The 20,426-nt window shown below is 44.7% G+C and overlaps 1 protein-coding gene across 1 annotated transcript in view; it reads right to left on the bottom strand.

Moving 5' to 3' along the window:
- The window catches only part of slit1a (slit homolog 1a (Drosophila)), a gene marked incomplete at its 5' end in the record, with an annotated part of 82,543 nt that overhangs the window by 41,588 nt on the left and 20,529 nt on the right, over positions 1–20,426 (bottom strand). The window contains 7 exons of the mRNA XM_056270157.1: positions 2,735–2,878; positions 9,462–9,536; positions 9,623–9,767; positions 10,740–10,763; positions 15,960–16,123; positions 16,858–17,001; positions 17,183–17,254. Of these exons, the coding sequence (XP_056126132.1) occupies positions 2,735–2,878; positions 9,462–9,536; positions 9,623–9,767; positions 10,740–10,763; positions 15,960–16,123; positions 16,858–17,001; positions 17,183–17,254 (768 nt within the window). The remainder of the gene's footprint in view (positions 1–2,734; positions 2,879–9,461; positions 9,537–9,622; positions 9,768–10,739; positions 10,764–15,959; positions 16,124–16,857; positions 17,002–17,182; positions 17,255–20,426) is intronic.

The following is a 20,426-nucleotide window of genomic DNA, read 5'->3' as shown; positions in this document are numbered from 1 at the left end:
TACTACATCATCTAACTGCATCATCTAACTGTGCAGCTCTACTACATCATCTAACTGTGCAGCTCTACTACATCATCTAACTGTGCAGCTCTACTACATTATCTAACTGTGCAGCTCTACTACATTATCTAACTGTGCTGCTCTACTACATTATCTAACTGTGCAGCTCTACTACATTATCTAACTGTGCAGCTCTACTACATTATCTAACTGTGCTGCTCTACTACATTATCTAACTGTGCAGCTCTACTACATTATCTAACTGTGCTGCTCTACTACATTATCTAACTGTGCTGCTCTACTACATTATCTAACTGTGCTGCTCTACTACATTATCTAACTGTGCAGCTCTACTACATTATCTAACTGTGCAGCTCTACTACATTATCTAACTGTGCTGCTCTACTACATTATCTAACTGTGCTGCTCTACTACATTATCTAACTGTGCAGCTCTACTACATTATCTAACTGTGCAGCTCTACTACATTATCTAACTGTGCTGCTCTACTACATTATCTAACTGTGCAGCTCTACTACATTATCTAACTGTGCTGCTCTACTACATTATCTAACTGTGCTGCTCTACTACATTATCTAACTGTGCAGCTCTACTACATTATCTAACTGTGCAGCTCTACTACATTATCTAACTGTGCTGCTCTACTACATTATCTAACTGTGCAGCTCTACTAAATTATCTAACTGTGCAGCTCTACTACATTATCTAACTGTGCTGCTCTACTACATCATCTAACTGTGCTGCTCTACTACATTATCTAACTGTGCAGCTCTACTACATTATCTAACTGTGCAGCTCTACTTCATTATCTAACTGTGCTGCTCTACTACATTATCTAACTGTGCAGCTCTACTACATTATCTAACTGTGCTGCTCTACTACATTATCTAACTGTGCAGCTCTACTACATCATCTAACTGTGCAGATCTACTACATCATCTAACTGTGCAGATCTACTACATTATCTAACTGTGCAGCTCTACTACATTATCTGACTGTGCAGCTCTACTACATTATCTAACTGTACTGCTCTACTACATCATCTAACTGTGCAGCTCTACTACATCATCTAACTGTGCAGCTCTACTACATTATCTAACTGTGCAGCTCTACTACATCATCTAACTGTGCAGCTCTACTACATTATCTAACTGTGCTGCTCTACTACATTATCTAACTGTGCAGCTCTACTACATCATCTAACTGTGCTGCTCTACTACATTATCTAACTGTGCAGCTCTACTACATTATCTAACTGTGCAGCTCTACTACATCATCTAACTGTGCTGCTCTACTACATTATCTAACTGTGCTGCTCTACTACATCATCTAACTGTGCTGCTCTACTACATCATCTAACTGTGCAGCTCTACTACATCATCTAACTGTGCTGCTCTACTACATTATCTAACTGTGCAGCTCTACTACATTATCTAACTGTGCAGCTCTACTACATTATCTAACTGTGCAGCTCTACTACATTATCTAACTGTGCAGCTCTACTACATCATCTAACTGTGCAGCTCTACTACATCATCTAACTGTGCTGCTCTACTACATCATCTAACTGTGCTGCTCTACTACATTATCTAACTGTGCTGCTCTACTACATTATCTAACTGTGCAGCTCTACTACATTATCTAACTGTGCTGCTCTACTACATTATCTAACTGTGCAGCTCTACTACATTATCTAACTGTGCTGCTCTACTACATTATCTAACTGTGCAGCTCTACTACATTATCTAACTGTGCTGCTCTACTACATTATCTAACTGTGCAGCTCTACTACATTATCTAACTGTGCAGCTCTACTACATTATCTAACTGTGCAGCTCTACTACATTATCTAACTGTGCAGCTCTACTACATTATCTAACTGTGCAGCTCTACTACATTATCTAACTGTGCAGCTCTACTACATCATCTAACTGTGCAGCTCTACTACATTATCTAACTGTGCAGCTCTACTACATTATCTAACTGTGCTGCTCTACTACATTATCTAACTGTGCTGCTCTTCTACATTATTTAACTGTGCAGCTCTACTACATTATCTAACTGTGCAGCTCTACTACATTATCTAACTGTGCAGCTCTACTACATTATCTAACTGTGCAGCTCTACTACATTATCTAACTGTGCAGCTCTACTTCATTATCTAACTGTGCTGCTCTACTACATTATCTAACTGTGCTGCTCTACTACATCATCTAACTGTGCAGCTCTACTACATCATCTAACTGTGCTGCTCTACTACATTATCTAACTGTGCAGCTCTACTACATTATCTAACTGTGCAGCTCTACTACATTATCTAACTGTGCAGCTCTACTACATTATCTAACTGTGCTGCTCTACTACATCATCTAACTGTGCTGCTCTACTACATTATCTAACTGTGCTGCTCTACTACATTATCTAACTGTGCAGCTCTACTACATTATCTAACTGTGCTGCTCTACTACATTATCTAACTGTGCAGCTCTACTACATTATCTAACTGTGCTGCTCTACTACATTATTTAACTGTGCAGCTCTACTACATTATCTAACTGTGCAGCTCTACTACATTATCTAACTGTGCAGCTCTACTACATTATCTAACTGTGCAGCTCTACTACATTATCTAACTGTGCAGCTCTACTACATCATCTAACTGTGCAGCTCTACTACATCATGACGGTTTTCGACTGAGAGTGCATGAGCTCACAGCATGCGCAGGCCGTCCAGACCCCGGAACATCCCACTGTGAGCCGAGTCCAGCTGGTTCGCCGTCAGGTGCAGTTCACTGACCGAAGACGCCCCTTCAAACGCCCCATCCTCGATCTCAGAGATCTTATTGTTGCTCAGGTTTCTGCGGATCGAAGGGAAACATTAGTGAAGAATCACAACCAGACATGAGAGCGGTAGGGTCGGGAATCAGATACTTGTTATAAATATAACATTTCGATTCCTCTTATCGATCCCTTTGTGAGTATTTCAATATGATCTTCAAGCGTGAGAGACTCTGCGCTGTGTCGTGTGTATCAGTGTATCGAACCCGTGCGGCTCTTAAAGTGACAGCACTCATATTCCTGCCATCTCTATAATAACACTAATCACACAACACAAGACACAGAAAATTCACTCGTTTTTCACTGAATAACTTTTGTAACTATACTTGTAATGTATATTTTATAAAGTGCAGTGTTACATTTGATTACAGTTTCTGTACCTGAATATCTTAAAACACTGTTCCCTTTCGAACGGTCACTTCGTATTGCGTAGCTATACGCAGTGGGGAAACTCCTTTTCCTCGATTTACTGAAACCTATATGTAAAACGCATTTGCAGCTGCACAGCTAGCACACTGAGCGTCTGGCACGCTCATAGGCTGTGCTGCCGCAACTGCACAACCAATGGCGCGGGCGACTCTGACATGCAGCCAATGAGCTAGCTCAACGTCAGAGCCCGTCAAGGGGGTGTGGCTTAGCCTATTAAAGACCCCCGAATTCGCCATTATAGCAGATTTTACTCCTTCAGCGACAGTACACATGTCCCTGAGCTTTTTACTGTGAATTCGCCGTCGAACAAGCCTTTCAGCCTGAGCGAGCTTCTCTTCAGCAGACTTCGCCTGCACGCCGTCGTCTCCTGACGCCGTCTCACCTGTGGCTATCCGGCAACATCCTATATCCTTTCTATTATTGTGTTTGTTTCAGAATGCCTCGTTCATCCTGCGCCACGTGCGGAGGCCGTCTGCACGAGGCAGACCAACACGAGAGCTGCATTTCCTGCTTGGGTGTCGACCACGCGGAGAATGCACTCTCTGTCGGCGGATGTGCGGCCTGCGACTGCATGCCTATCTCCGTGCTGCGCAATCGGCTAGCTCTCTCTCGAGACGGCGATGCCGCTTCAACCACGCTTTCCATTCCGAGGAAGAAGAAGCGTCGCAGCCAACGGCAACCGGAGGGTTTGGAGATTTGTGAACGCATGCCGGCCGCGTCCCCGCGTGCTTCACTTTCTCCGACTCAAACGCCATCACCGGTCCTGTTCACAGGAGACCAACGCCCCCCCCCCCCCACACGTGGCGGGCCTCGTCTCCTTCGGCGGATCTCTCGAGCGCGACGACAGCATATCCATCGCCGCTTCTGAGGACGAATGGCCGGGCTCTCTCGACCCCGTCTCCGCTTCTCAATCTGTGGCCAGTGGATTAGCGACCAGGACGAACTCCGACGCCGAAATGCTTCGGATCCTGACGAAGGCCGATGCGGACCTCGAGCTAGAGTGGGCCTCGCCCGAGGAGCCGCCTCGTAGTCGGCTGGATGGATGGTTTCTGGAGGGGCGCCAGCAGGCCCCGCGTCACAAACCAGCGCCATTTTTCCCCGAGGTCCACGAGGAGCTAACCAAGGCCTGGCGCGCTCCATACTCAGCACGTGTGGGATCTGCAGTTTCCGCGACGCTCTCCTCCGTGGATGGCGCAGCGGAAAAGGGTTATGAGTCTTTGCCGCCCCTCGAAGAGGCCGTGGCAGCTCATCTTTGCCCGAGCACTGCAGCTAGCTGGCGAGCTAGAGCCGCTCATCCCAACAAACCCTGCCGAAACACCTTAGCCCTCGCTGGACGCGCGTACTCCGCCTCCGGTCAGGCTGCATCGGCCCTGCACACGATGGCCGTGTTGCAGGTCTACCAGGCCAAACTCCTCCGGTCCATGGACGAGACTGGCCCGGACCCGGAGACCTTTCGAGACCTGAGGAGTGCTACAGACTTAGCGCTGCGTGCTACTAAGGCTACAGCACAGGCCATCGGAAGAAACATGGCGAGCTTGGTCGTGCTCGAGCGCCATCTTTGGCTTAACCTCACCGAGATTAAGGACGCCGACAGAACGAGGTTTCTCGACGCCCCGGTGTCCAGCTCCGGTCTTTTCGGCCCGGCGGTGAAAGGATTCTCGGAGAGGTACACAGAGGCACAGAAAGCGTCCCAGGCCATGCGACAGTTCTTGCCGAAACGTTCGAGCTCCGCGACCAGCAAGCCCAAGCCGCCGCCTTCGCCTCATCCAGCCAAGCCGGTGAAACAGGCCTCTCAGCCCCGCCCTGCGGCTGATAGCCAACGCCAGCCAAGGCCCGTGAAGCGCTACCCGCTCCCCTGGCGTCAAGGCCCTCGACCCAGCGCCGCGACCGACCAGGTGCCTCCGAAGTCGTCCTAGCACGGAGAGGAAAGAGAGAGGGCTCGTGTCTCGCGCTAGCCGGACCACCCTCGAAAAAACCGGCAAAACTTCCCACAGCTCCCTGTTCAGTTCAGGCGGCTGGGGATTTTATTATTGTAAACAGGCCCGCAGCAGTGAGCGCGTCTTTGCAAACAAACGCCGTTTTCACGGCGACCCAACTAAAGCACAAAAAGAGTATGTTTCACAATCACAACACACGGGTTCACGGTCCCCCTTCACTAGGCGGCCCCCGCCCTGTTGTAAGACTGAAATCCCCCCGGGCAAAAGCCTGTATAATCAGTCAAACACTCAGTATGTGCACAAATCACAGTGTAAGGATATCAGGTCCCCCTATGTTAGGCGGTCCCCCCCATTCAGTGTGTCAAGCCCTAGCCACACGGGCGATGGCCTGGCAAGCCATCCCTGGTGTGTCGAGTTGGGTCATAAACACTATAAAGCGAGGCTACTCGCTCCAATTCGCTCGCAGACCCCCGAAATTCCAGGCGGTTATCGAGACATCGGTGAGAAGCGGCGTGGGTCACGTGCTTCGCACCGAAGTTCAGAATTTATTAGCAAAAGGAGCGATAGAGTCAGTCCCTCCCGAGCTAATGTATTCGGGGTTTTACAGCCGCTATTTTCTAATTCCAAAGAAAGACGGCGGGCTCAGACCCATACTAGATCTGAGACGTTTGAACAGGGCTCTCATGAGACGGCCTTTCAGAATGTTAATACTCAAACAAATTCTCGCGCAAGTTCGCCCGGGGGATTGGTTTGTTTCAATGGATCTGAAAGATGCATACTTTCATATTCAGATCGACCCTCGTCACAGGCCATTCTTGAGATTCGCCTTCGAGGGGAGGGCATATCAATACACCGTTCTGCCGTTCGGTCTGTGTTTGGCACCCCGTACATTCACGAAATGTATGGATGCAGCGCTCTCCCCGCTAAAAAGCCAGGGAGTGCGTGTGCTGAATTATCTCGACGACTGGCTGGTGCTAGCGCAGTCGAGAGACGAACTAATAGTTCACAGGGATTTGATTCTCGGCCATTTTAAATGCCTGGGTCTCACAATCAATGTTGCCAAAAGCGAACTGAACCCCAGCCAGACTGTGGTCTTTCTGGGCACGGTTTTAGACTCGGTGACAATGAAAGCGCGGCTCACTCAAGAGCGCGCGCTCTCTGTGCAGACACTGGCAGCCGCATTCAGGGCGCGCGAGCGCGCGCGCGCCTCTGAAGAGGTTTCAGAAACTGCTTGGTCTAATGGCAGCCGCATCATCAGTACTCCACATGGGATTACTGCGCATGCGCCCGCTGCAGCACTGGCTGAAACGCCGTGTGCCAACCCATGCATGGCAGTCAGGCAGCCTGCGCATTATGGTGAATCACGGGTGTTTAAGAACACTGATTCCCTGGCGGGCTCAGGACTGGTACCGCAAGGGGGTGACCATGGGGATAGTTTTCAGGAGGAAGGTGGTTTTTACAGACGCATCCAACCTGGGTTGGGGAGCGCTGCACGAGGGCAAGCCTGCCTCCGGCCTCTGGTCGAGCACGGAGCAGAGCTTACATATCAACTGTCTGGAAATGAAAGCAGTTGGTTTGGCCCTGAAAGCATTTCTGTTAAACCTCAGGGGTCACCATGTCCTGGTCCGTACGGACAACATGTCAGTGGTGGCCTACATAAATCGCCAGGGTGGCATCAGGTCGGGCAACCTGCATGCTATGGCGAGGGACCTCCTCCTATGGGCACAGGCCAACCTGAGCTCCCTGAGAGCAGCGCACATCCCGGGCGTCCAAAATCTGGGCGCGGATATGCTCTCACGGGGCAACACTCCCGTAAGCGAGTGGTCTCTGAACCCTCAGACGGTCAGTCTGATATGGGAGAGATTCGGCGAGGCCGAAATCGACCTTTTCGCCTCGAGAGCCAACACCCACTGCAGGGTGTTTTTCTCGAAGAACAGGGACGCGCTGGCCCATCCCTGGCCCAACCGCCCCCTTTATGCTTTCCCCCCCATCTCGATGGTCCCACAAGTCATCGAACGGGTCAAGGAGAGCGGATGCCCAGTCCTTCTGGTGGCTCCTCTCTGGAAATCCAGACCATGGTTTCCGGAGCTGGTTCAGCTGTCAGACACGGTCCCCTGGCCCGTTCCAATGAGGAGGGACCTCCTCACACAGGCCAAAGGGACGATATGGCACCCCCGACCCGATTTATGGGCCCTCCATGTGTGGCCCCTAAACGGGTACCCGGGGGCCTTCCTGACAAGGTCTTAAGCACTATCTCTGAAGCAAGGGCCCCGTCTACTAGGCGTCTTTATGCTTTGAAGTGGTCGGGTTTTTCCAGCTGGTGCTCGAAAAATCGAGTTGACCCAGAGTCATGTGAGGTATCGGTGGTACTCTCCTTCCTGCAGGAGCTACTGGACGCGGGCCGCACCCCGTCCACGCTCAAGGTTTATGTGGCAGCCATCGCAGCGCATCATGCGTTGGTGGCTGGTCAATCACTGGGAAGAAATGACCTGGTGGTAAGATTTCTGAAGGGCGCTAGGAGAATTAACCCCTCCAGGCCCCCATCAGTACCTCCCTGGGACCTCTCCACGGTCCTCAGGGCCCTGAAGGGGCCGCCTTTTGAACCGCTCCGGTCGGTGGATCTAAAACCACTCTCGCTTAAGACTGCTCTCCTGTTGGCTTTGGCATCTATCAAGCGAGTGGGAGATCTGCAGGCCCTTTCTGTGAGTCCGGCATGTTTGGAGTTTGGAGCGGATGACTCCAGAGTCATTCTCAAACCCAGGCATGGTTACGTACCCAAGGTGCTCTCAACGCCGTTTAGAGCGCAAGTTATCACGCTATTAGCCCTTCCCCCTTCTGCTGAGGATGGGGAGGTTAATCCTCTCTGCCCTGTCAGGGCGCTGAGAGTCTATCTGGAGCGTTCTGCGTCTTTTAGACAGTCAGAACAGCTGTTTGTCTGCTTTGGTGGCCGATCTAAGGGTGGTCCAGTTACCAAGCAAAGACTGTCTAGATGGATAGTGGATGCCATTTCAATGGCTTATACTTCAGTGGGTCAGGTTTGCCCTATAGGTGTCAGGGCCCATTCGACTAGAGGCATGGCCTCGTCATGGGCTTGGTCATCTGGGTTTCCCATTCAAGATATTTGTGATGCGGCCGGCTGGTCCTCGCCTTCCACATTTATGAAGTTCTATAATATGGAGGTGCCTTCCCTGCAGGCGAAGGTTCTTTCAGTATGATTAAGACTCGATGCTGTCTGGTCTTGTCTACAAAAAATTACTGTGCATAATCACATACATATAAAACCCGCTTAGGCCGGTTATGAATTGTACTAATAATCCCGACAGTGTCGGGGTTTGTTAGTATATTCTGTTGGTTGTTACTGACTCTTATATATTATTCAGGCCTGACAGTGTCTGGTCTGTTATATATATATATTCATATATTGGGTTCTGGCTTGTTCTGTTAGCTCAGGGGGCCTGAGTTGCAGTGCAACCAGTTAATAAGGGTGCGGCGTTTTACAGGGCGTCCCCACTGCCTATAGCTACGCAATACGAAGTGACCGTTCGAAAGGGAACTACTCGGTTACTATCGTAGCCTCAGTTCCCTGAGAGAGGGAACGAGTATTGCGTAGCCGGCCGCACTTAGTAACTGGTGAAGTTGTCGCTTCAGTCGTATAAACCTGCTATAATGGCGAATTCGGGGGTCTTTTATAGGCTAAGCCACACCCCCTTGACGGGCTCTGACGTTGAGCTAGCTCATTGGCTGCATGTCAGAGTCGCCCGCGCCATTGGTTGTGCAGTTGCGGCAGCACAGCCTATGAGCGTGCCAGACGCTCAGTGTGCTAGCTGTGCAGATGCAAATGCGTTTTACATATAGGTTTCAGTAAATCGAGGAAAAGGAGTTTCCCCACTGCGTATAGCTACGCAATACTCGTTCCCTCTCTCAGGGAACTGAGGTTACGATAGTAACCGAGTAGTTTATTTCAATCGTATCTTTGTTCAGTTGTATCTATTTGTTTCGATTGCTAATTTTTTATTTGTTCTTTTTTAATAACTGAGTGTCTACTTGTCTTTAATAATGCTTGAAATTTATTTTAGTTAGGCTAGTTGTTTTTCTATGGTATTTTTAAACCTTTTAAACCTGCAATAAGACTAAATGTGAATGATATCTAAGGTTTTTTTTTTACCTTTAAATTAGGAATCGATAAGAATCAGAATCGATGTAATTAAAAGGATACCCAACCCTAAGCGGGACTTACATCTTCTTCAGGTGAGACAGCGTCTTGAAAACACCCGTGGCTTCGATCGTCGTGATCTCGTTATTGTTGAGACGGCTTGTGAAAACATATGAAAGTGAGATTAAACCAAACAGACTTATGGGATCCGTTCTCATCAGAAACATTGGCTGACGGCGTCTTACAGTTCAGTGGTGGATGCTGGGATGTGTTCGGGGATGCGGTTCAGTCTCAGGTTGGAGCAGTCCACTACGTTCGCCTCGCAGCGGCACTTGGCGGGACAGACCGGGTCATTATTACAGTCGGTGTTTAGACGCGTGTCCTCCGTTCCTGCAGCAAAAACAACTCCGTCAGCAGGAAACGCTCTCTCAAGGTTACAAACAAACGTTCTTCTAGTCATCTGGTCTAACATCTGGTGCTCTTGGGTCATTTTTGACCGGAAAATTGAACATTCGTTTTTTTTATAATTCTTTTCTTCATCGGAATGGTATGAAGCTTGGTAAAGGGTTTGGCACTTGCTGTGTGAACACACAAAAAGATCATGAACATGATTTGAAAAGGTTAAATGGTCCTGATAACAATAGTCACACTTGTGCTCTTCGCGGTCAGACACGAGCGCATTGGAAATGAATGAGAGACGAGTTTCCTCTAGTGGAAGCGTTCGGTACTGCAGCCGAACAACATCTCACTGAACGCTCATTTACTGAGATATCAAGATCACAACTTGTTCAGATTTATGGCTTTGATTTTCTTGCGGTTTTAGAGTAAAACATGATTTTGAAAATATATATTTCAAAATAGTATTTTTGCACATTTTTCATAAAAATACATGTAAAATTCTGTAACTTTTTTTAAGTTCGCTTTTTAAAACAAGGGTGTCGAGTTACATTGAAGATATTTTAAGACATTTTTCAAGGAAAAAAACATTTAAATATGTAATTTTGGTGATCAAAGATTAGTTTTAAGGGATAAAATGATTGACTACAGGTCAACTTATCCTACTAACCCTGACAGTCTACTAATACTCTACTGAGAGCTGACATGTAGTTATTTGTAAGTAGAATGTCTAAAGGGGACTATCACAATAAAGTGTTACCGCAATTGTTAGTCAATTTCACAAACATTTTCAAAGAAACGGCAAGTAACACGTTGAACGTGAAATTGTGAAGTTGAAAAGCTGAAATAGTATTTTCTTCTTTGAAAGACATGTGTAATAGTGTACTGGACTGAAAGCACCTGTGCAAACACAGACTACTAAGAGAAGCGTGTGTGTGATGTACAGTGGACGGGACACACACTCACCCGGGATGACGTACTGCTCTTTGGCTGTGACGGAGACACAACAGGACAAGAATCAGCAATCAGCATCTCACAATACACACACATGATGGGAAATGGATCCCAGCGATGTTGGAAGACAACGGAGAGTTGCAAGTGTTGTTACAGGCTCTCTCTATGTAGTGTGTATGTTTACGGTAGTACAACTCCATTGTGTACAGCATAAAACATTCATTTTGCTGTGCTACTGCCATCAAGATATGTTGGGTAACACTTTACTTGAAGGGATGTGCATAAGACTGACATGACGCCTTCATAATCATGACAGGACAGGACACGTGTCATGAATATGAAGGAGGGTTTATGCATTTTTATGAGAACTGTCATTAAGTGTCATTCGCTGAATTATGACATTTTTAATGCAAATATGACATTGTTTGAGATGTCTTTGTTATGACACCTTGACATAAACCAATACATCATAACCTGTCAGTGTCTTTGTCATGACAACTTGACATTACCAAGACAACATCAATTGTCATAAATATGACATTACAGATTAATTATCAAAGTTAAGAAACCACTTAGCTTTATGGGTTAACATTACATTAAACTGTCAGGTGGTTTTGACATTGGCTGTTATGAGGCCGTTATAACCTTTTAATAACAAATTCAATGTGTACCACTGTAGTCGAGGTCAAGAAAAATATTCATGACACAGTTATAATGGCCTTATGACAGCCAATGTCAAAACCAGCCACCTGACAGTTTAATGTAATGTTAACCCATAAAGCTAAGTGGCTTCTTAACTTTGATAATTAATCTGCTATGTCATGTTTATGACATATTTATGACAATTTATTTTGTCTTGGTAATGTCAAGGTGTCATAACAAAGACATCTCAAACAATGTCATATTTGCATTAAAAAATGTAATAATTGAGCGAAAGACACTTAATGACAGTTGTCATAAACATGCATAAACCCTCCTTCATATTCATGACATGTGTCCTGTCCTGTCATGATTATGAAGGCGTCATGTCAGTCTTATGCACAACAGTAGAGCGCTGGCGCTTGCAACGCCAAGGTCATGGGTTCGATTCCCAAGGAAAGCAAGAACTGATAAGAATGTAAATGTGTGGCTTGAAATGCAATGTAAGTCGCTTTGGATAAAAGTGTTTGCCACATGCATAAATTTAAGATATAGAAGACGTACGCAACGGCATTTAATAAAATAATCAGTGTGTAGTGCAGTAGTGCGTGTGTAGTGTGTTGTGCAGTAGTGCAGTAGTGTGTAGTGTGTAGTGTGTAGTGCAGTAGTGTGTTGTGCAGTAGTGTGTAGTGCAGTAGTGTGTAGTGCAGTAGTGTGTAGTGCAGTAGTGTGTAGTGTGTAGTGCAGTAGTGTGTAGTGCAGTAGTGTGTAGTGTGTAGTGCAGTAGTGCAGTAGTGTGTAGTGCAGTAGTGCGTGTGTAGTGTGTTGTGCAGTAGTGCAGTAGTGTGTAGTGTGTAGTGTGTAGTGCAGTAGTGTGTTGTGCAGTAGTGTGTAGTGCAGTAGTGCGTGTGTAGTGTGTTGTGCAGTAGTGCAGTAGTGTGTAGTGTGTAGTGCAGTAGTGTGTTGTGCAGTAGTGCAGTAGTGTGTAGTGTGTAGTGCAGTAGTGTGTTGTGCAGTAGTGTGTAGTGCAGTAGTGTGTAGTGCAGTAGTGTGTAGTGCAGTAGTGTGTAGTGCAGTAGTGTGTAGTGTGTAGTGCAGTAGTGTGTAGTGCAGTAGTGTGTAGTGCAGTAGTGTGTAGTGCAGTAGTGTGTAGTGCAGTAGTGCAGTAGTGTGTAGTGCAGTAGTGTGTAGTGCAGTAGTGTGTAGTGCAGTAGTGTGTAGTGTGTAGTGCAGTAGTGTGTAGTGTGTAGTGCAGTAGTGTGTAGTGTGTAGTGTGTAGTGCAGTAGTGTGTAGTGCAGTAGTGTGTAGTGCAGTAGTGTGTAGTGCAGTAGTGTGTAGTGTGTAGTGCAGTAGTGCAGTAGTGTGTAGTGCAGTAGTGTGTAGTGTGTAGTGCAGTAGTGCAGTAGTGTGTAGTGCAGTAGTGTGTAGTGTGTAGTGCAGTAGTGTGTAGTGTGTAGTGCAGTAGTGTGTAGTGTGTAGTGCAGTAGTGTGTAGTGTGTAGTGCAGTAGTGCAGTAGTGTGTAGTGCAGTAGTGTGTAGTGTGTAGTGCAGTAGTGTGTAGTGCAGTAGTGTGTAGTGCAGTAGTGCAGTAGTGTGTAGTGTGTAGTGCAGTAGTGTGTAGTGTGTAGTGCAGTAGTGCAGTAGTGTGTAGTGCAGTAGTGTGTAGTGTGTAGTGCAGTAGTGTGTAGTGTGTAGTGCAGTAGTGTGTAGTGTGTAGTGCAGTAGTGCAGTAGTGTGTAGTGCAGTAGTGTGTAGTGCAGTAGTGTGTAGTGTGTAGTGCAGTAGTGTGTAGTGCAGTAGTGTGTAGTGCAGTAGTGCAGTAGTGTGTAGTGTGTAGTGCAGTAGTGTGTAGTGTGTAGTGCAGTAGTGCAGTAGTGTGTAGTGCAGTAGTGTGTAGTGTGTAGTGCAGTAGTGTGTAGTGTGTAGTGCAGTAGTGTGTAGTGTGTAGTGCAGTAGTGCAGTAGTGTGTAGTGCAGTAGTGTGTAGTGCAGTAGTGTGTAGTGTATAGTGCAGTAGTGTGTAGTGCAGTAGTGTGTAGTGCAGTAGTGCAGTAGTGTGTAGTGTGTAGTGCAGTAGTGTGTAGTGCAGTAGTGCAGTAGTGTGTAGTGCAGTAGTGTGTAGTGTGTAGTGCAGTAGTGCAGTAGTGTGTAGTGCAGTAGTGTGTAGTGTGTAGTGCAGTAGTGTGTAGTGCGTGTGTAGTGTGTAGTGTGTAGTGCAGTAGTGTGTAGTGTGTAGTGTGTAGTGCAGTAGTGCAGTAGTGTGTAGTGTGTAGTGCAGTAGTGTGTAGTGTGTAGTGTGTAGTGCAGTAGTGTGTAGTGTGTAGTCAGTGTGTAGTGTGTAGTGTGTAGTGCGTGTAGTGTGTAGTGTGTAGTGCAGTAGTGTGTAGTGTGTAGTCAGTGTGTAGTGTGTAGTGCAGTAGTGCAGTAGTGTGTAGTGTGTAGTGCGTGTGTAGTGTGTAGTGCAGTAGTGCAGTAGTGTGTAGTGTGTAGTGTGTAGTGCAGTAGTGTGTAGTGTGTAGTGTGTAGTGTGTAGTGCAGTAGTGTGTAGTGTGTAGTGTGTAGTGTGTAGTGCAGTAGTGTGTAGTGTGTAGTGTGTAGTGCAGTAGTGTGTAGTGTGTAGTGTGTAGTGTGTAGTGCAGTAGTGTGTAGTGTGTAGTGTGTAGTGTGTAGTGCAGTAGTGTGTAGTGTGTAGTGCAGTAGTGTGTAGTGTGTAGTGTGTAGTGTGTAGTGCAGTAGTGTGTAGTGTGTAGTGTGTAGTGCAGTAGTGTGTAGTGTGTAGTGTGTAGTGTGTAGTGCAGTAGTGTGTAGTGCAGTAGTGTGTAGTGTGTAGTGTGTAGTGTGTAGTGCAGTAGTGCAGTAGTGTGTAGTGTGTAGTGTGTAGTGTGTAGTGCAGTAGTGTGTAGTGTGTAGTGCGTAGTGTGTAGTGCAGTAGTGTGTAGTGTGTAGTGCAGTAGTGCAGTAGTGTGTAGTGTGTAGTGTGTAGTGTGTAGTGCAGTAGTGTGTAGTGTGTAGTGCAGTAGTGTGTAGTGCAGTAGTGTGTAGTGTGTAGTGCAGTAGTGCAGTAGTGTGTAGTGTGTAGTGTGTAGTGTGTAGTGCAGTAGTGTGTAGTGTGTAGTGCAGTAGTGCAGTAGTGTGTAGTGTGTAGTGTGTAGTGTGTAGTGCAGTAGTGTGTAGTGTGTAGTGCAGTAGTGTGTAGTGCAGTAGTGTGTAGTGCAGTAGTGTGTAGTGTATAGTGCAGTAGTGTGTAGTGCAGTAGTGTGTAGTGCAGTAGTGCAGTAGTGTGTAGTGTGTAGTGCAGTAGTGTGTAGTGCAGTAGTGCAGTAGTGTGTAGTGCAGTAGTGTGTAGTGTGTAGTGCAGTAGTGCAGTAGTGTGTAGTGCAGTAGTGTGTAGTGTGTAGTGCAGTAGTGTGTAGTGCGTGTGTAGTGTGTAGTGTGTAGTGCAGTAGTGTGTAGTGTGTAGTGTGTAGTGCAGTAGTGCAGTAGTGTGTAGTGTGTAGTGCAGTAGTGTGTAGTGTGTAGTGTGTAGTGCAGTAGTGTGTAGTGTGTAGTCAGTGTGTAGTGTGTAGTGTGTAGTGCGTGTAGTGTGTAGTGTGTAGTGCAGTAGTGTGTAGTGTGTAGTCAGTGTGTAGTGTGTAGTGCAGTAGTGCAGTAGTGTGTAGTGTGTAGTGCGTGTGTAGTGTGTAGTGCAGTAGTGCAGTAGTGTGTAGTGTGTAGTGTGTAGTGCAGTAGTGTGTAGTGTGTAGTGTGTAGTGTGTAGTGCAGTAGTGTGTAGTGTGTAGTGTGTAGTGTGTAGTGCAGTAGTGTGTAGTGTGTAGTGTGTAGTGCAGTAGTGTGTAGTGTGTAGTGTGTAGTGTGTAGTGCAGTAGTGTGTAGTGTGTAGTGTGTAGTGTGTAGTGCAGTAGTGTGTAGTGTGTAGTGCAGTAGTGTGTAGTGTGTAGTGTGTAGTGTGTAGTGCAGTAGTGTGTAGTGTGTAGTGTGTAGTGTGTAGTGCAGTAGTGTGTAGTGTGTAGTGTGTAGTGTGTAGTGCAGTAGTGTGTAGTGCAGTAGTGTGTAGTGTGTAGTGTGTAGTGTGTAGTGCAGTAGTGCAGTAGTGTGTAGTGTGTAGTGTGTAGTGTGTAGTGCAGTAGTGTGTAGTGTGTAGTGTGTAGTGTGTAGTGCAGTAGTGTGTAGTGTGTAGTGTGTAGTGTGTAGTGCAGTAGTGTGTAGTGTGTAGTGTGTAGTGCAGTAGTGTGTAGTGTGTAGTGTGTAGTGTGTAGTGCAGTAGTGTGTAGTGTGTAGTGTGTAGTGCAGTAGTGTGTAGTGTGTAGTGCAGTAGTGTGTAGTGTGTAGTGTGTAGTGTGTAGTGCAGTAGTGTGTAGTGTGTAGTGTGTAGTGTGTAGTGCAGTAGTGTGTAGTGTGTAGTGTGTAGTGTGTAGTGCAGTAGTGTGTAGTGCAGTAGTGTGTAGTGTGTAGTGTGTAGTGTGTAGTGCAGTAGTGCAGTAGTGTGTAGTGTGTAGTGTGTAGTGTGTAGTGCAGTAGTGTGTAGTGTGTAGTGCAGTAGTGTGTAGTGTGTAGTCAGTGTGTAGTGTGTAGTGTGTAGTGCGTGTGCTTCACCGGAGCAGCGGAACTTCTTGCTCTTGATCTGGCCGATGCGCTTGTTGGCGAGCCGGCGAGGGCTGGTACAGCGGGCGCCGCTGGTCTCGATGGGGTTCGAGCGCAGGTAATCCGCCAGCCACTTCAGGTTACAGTCACAGATGAACGGGTTCTGCGCCAGATGACTGAGGACAACACACACACACACACACTGCTGAAAATGCTTCTCGTACTCAGTAGTTTTGTCTTGTTTCCAGTCCAAATATCTAACAATTCTTAAATCAAGATGCATTTACTAGATGAGTAAAATGACATGAGATATTAAGTCATGTTTTCTGGGGAAATAAATAAAAATTAAGTGAGTTGATGCTTAAAAAAAGCAAAATTATCTGCCAATGGCGTAAGAAAAATCATCTTGTTTCTGTTTGAATTAATTACGATTATTTTTCTCACCCCATTGGCAGATAATTTTGCTTTTGTGACAGAAGAACGCATCAGTGTGTTTGTCGCCGGCGGCTGTTTTTGGGAAAGCGCCTAAACAAAACCTCACACAAACCTCAAATTTGGAGCACGATTAGAATAGATACGGCTTTGATTTCATAGCAAATTATTTTGTAAAATATATGTTTGGTAAAAAAAAAAATCAAGTTTAGTACAGCACATTTGCTTTACAAACTTAAACTTCTATACTTTCTTAAACTTTCTTTTGTAAAACGTAACATTTCATCAAGCACTTTCACTTCTGCAATAAGAGAACTTTAGGCCAACAGTTAACAGGACTACATCAACAACACAGTATTCTGCATGTTTTTATGAGAATATAACCACTAAATTTAAATGCACTAGATATCAATAAGCATTAAGCATGCATACACGTCCTGCATTGATCTGATAAGAGTGCACAGGTGTGTGTGCTCACAGGGTCTGTATCACGCGCAGCGAGGAGAAGGTGCCCTTGGCCAGCGTCTGGATCTTGTTGTCGTATAAAGAAAGCAGCGAGAGATTCTGCAGGTCCGTGAAGCTGTTTGCACGAAGACAGTGGATCTCGTTTGCATTCAAAAGCCTGGAAACACAGGAGGAAGAGAGAGAGAGCGAGAGATAGAGAGAGAGAGAGAGAGAGAGAGAGAGAGAGAGAGAGAGCGAGCGCGCGAGAGCGAGAGAGAGAGAGAGCGAGAGACGCTGATGAACAACATCACGCACACACCAGTGGTCAGTTTCTCAGGTTTTCATCATGTGACACTCACAGCAGCTGGAGGGCGTAGAGTCCGTCAAACACTCCTCTGGGAAGATCCGTGATCTTGTTTCCGTACAGAACCCTGAACATCACAGACACAGTCAGCGCTAGAGCGTGAGCACGTGTCCGTACGCTAGAGGAGCTGCCAATCATCACCGTGAACCCTAACGCTCAAATAACTCATTGGTTTGAGTAGAGCCAACTCAAATTTATACAAATTAGTTCCATCAAATTAACTTTTATGAGTATTTAGAACTTTCTTTTTCTTTTCTTTTGTTTTCTTTTCTTTTGTTTTCTTTTCTTTTCTTTTCTTCTATCTATCTATCTAGGCTAGGAAACTGGGCTGGGATTTCTATTTCCCAGCATGCTTTGTGCCAGATTAATGTTAAGTGTGAGATTTAGTTGTGTTTAATGTTTTGTTATGCATTCAGAAGAGTTTCTGTTGGGTTTTGGGGGTTTCATCGTGACGAGTGGAGCGTGAGCTTGCTTTGAGAACAGTGTATGTTAAATGTTTTAAATTGCTGCACTCATTCATCGAGTGCTATGCTATGCTAATGCTATCAAAGCATTTTGTTACTAATTAGCAAGGTAGCATTTATTGAATAAGCTGGTTAAAGCTAGTCAAGTTTCCACTACTAAAAATATTTATATTGAGATTACATGATAATCTTAAATTGTGTCTGAATTAGCTTACTCAAATATTTCAAGTTAAGAGCGATTAAAATGTATGAGTACAAAATAAAAATCTGCAAGTTCTGCTTACTTAAGCGTTAGATTTCTTAACTTAAAAAATGTATGTAACTGATTACCTCAAATTATTTGAGTTTTGCCAACTAATTCGGGTTTACAGAGTGGTGAAGAGTATTTGAATGCATAAATTATGCCTTGGAATGTATATCATGAAAAATTATAACCACATACATATTACAAATCTGTTCATTGCTACACCTTTTAAAAGCATGTATGAGTACAAAATAAAAATCTGCAAGTTCTGCTTACTTAAGCGTTAGATTTCTTAACTTAAAAAATGTATGTAACTGATTACCTCAAATTATTTGAGTTTTGCCAACTAATTCGGGTTTACAGAGTGGTGAAGAGTATTTGAATGCATAAATTATGCCTTGGAATGTATATCATGAAAAATTATAACCACATACATATTACAAATCTGTTCATTGCTACACCTTTTAAAAGCATAATGTTCAAACATTTAAGAAAATGACCAATTTCAGATGTAACAAGAAATATGCAAATATAATGCATTTTAACTTAAGTCATAATTTTATGAAAAGATGCATTATAACATATATTATGTTCTCAAAACTTTATTTATACTTTGTTTTTTTCTGTAATGATTTAGTAAGATGTTCGTCAAACGTTTTTTAAACGTTACGTTTCGGGATGTTCAGAGGACATTCAAAAGTAACATTCACATAATGTTTGAAGAATGATACAATGGAACGTTCCAAGAAAAAACGTTTTTAAAGGGGTCATATAATGGTACATGCACTTTTACAAGTTGATTGTACTGAAATGTGTGTTGGCAGTGCCTGTACACAACCATCATATAATGATAAAAATCCATCCAGTGTTTTTGTTTTAATCTCCTTATATGTTTTCCCCTGCCTCAAATCGAGCCGTTCGAGCCTGTGACGTCACACGCTCGGAAGCCCCTCCCACGATTGTTGATTGACAGGAGCGTTTCAACCCAGACCCGCCCTCGCTCGTGAGAGCTGTCAATCATAGTCTGCGCGGACCGGCGCGCTCATTGTTGATATGCTGGAGCACTGTCTATGAGCAGAATGGCGTCTAAGCGATTGTGGTGTTCTGTTCTTGGGTGTAATAACGAACACAGTCATTTTAATGTTCCTGAATCCGAACCGCTGAAGACGCAGTGGCTGAGTTTGTTTTCGAAGGGAATATTCCCCACGAGCAACGTCAATGCTCTCATGTTTGCGCAAATCATTTCTCACCAGACTGCTTTATAAACGAGGGTCAGTATAGAGCTGGTTTTGCTAAGAAGCTTCCTGAATAAAGGATCGGTACCAGCTATTCGTGTTCCTGCTGAACCTCCAGAAGAACTGAAGTGGCTGTAACGTTTTATTAAACTTTATATTAATATTTATATCTTTGCATATTGCTAGCTGCACGCTTCACAATGAATGCGTCTAAGGTTTACACTCAGGGTACATTACGGCATGTTTTCTATGTATGACGTTCTCAATATAATTCATAATTTATACCACGTTTATACTGAACAACGCGTTATGGTTATTGTGTTATTGAGTTACAGTGTAGCACAGAACAGAGGGGCGGAGTCAGCAGAGCTCATGATCATTTAAAGGCATATGCACTGAAACGGCGTGCTGAAAACAGAGCTGTTTTTGACCAGGTAAAATAACTGTTTTCTTACAATACTAATGAGAATTTTTAATTAAAGTATATTACAAACTTTTAATTTAGACCCTAAAGAATCATATTAGCTTGTACAAAAATGGCATTATATGACCCCTTTAAAACATTTTAAAAACTTTTTGAACGTTCAGAGAAATAACGTTTTCATAACTTTATGGGAACTTTTTGGCATCTGAAGTTATTTCATTTGGTTCTGTCCTGTGATTGTATTGTCTATTTGTCTGAAAACCTGAAAATCTACAATAAATATAATAAATAAAAAAATAAAAAAAAATAAAAAGATGAATTATTTGCATTACATTTGCGATGAAATTGTAGTAGAGAGATATTTTCTTTCATATTGTTAACATACATCCGAGTGTAATGGATTATCGAATAAGACAAATGTTGGGCGGGACTTGGTTCCAGGTTGTTGATTGGATGTTGAGATGTAGGCGTGTCCCTCAAGTGTATGCAGATGAGCGTGAGCTTGCAGGGGCGGAGTTTAAAGAGAATCTGCATACGCCACCAGAGAGAAGACTGACGCTTCACTGGTCATGACATTTTGATTAAACATTACGATTTAAAAATAAATAAAATAAAAGTGGAACATGAATCGTTCACAATAAGATCATCAATTAACATTTAGTAAAAAGGGGCCAGTTGCATAAACATAGCCGTTCTGTTAAGACTGTCTGTATTAATACTAGTATGACCAACTAGCGGTTAGTCAAGGGGCAGTAATCAGTCTTACTTTTTAGTATTACAATAGACCAGTCTTCGTTTTTATGTAACCGGCTAAAAAAGGTGTTTAAATAACATGTGATGACTAACTTGTAAGATTAGTCTTTTGCAACCGG

This window comes from Rhinichthys klamathensis, unplaced genomic scaffold (assembly GCF_029890125.1).
Source record: "Rhinichthys klamathensis goyatoka isolate OS25496 unplaced genomic scaffold, OSU_Roscu_1.1 h1tg000298l_1, whole genome shotgun sequence".
In the NCBI taxonomy this organism is placed as follows: domain Eukaryota; kingdom Metazoa; phylum Chordata; class Actinopteri; order Cypriniformes; family Leuciscidae; genus Rhinichthys; species Rhinichthys klamathensis.
The sequence above is the reverse complement of the archived record's forward strand: the minus strand, read 5'-3'. Positions and strand labels throughout refer to the sequence as shown.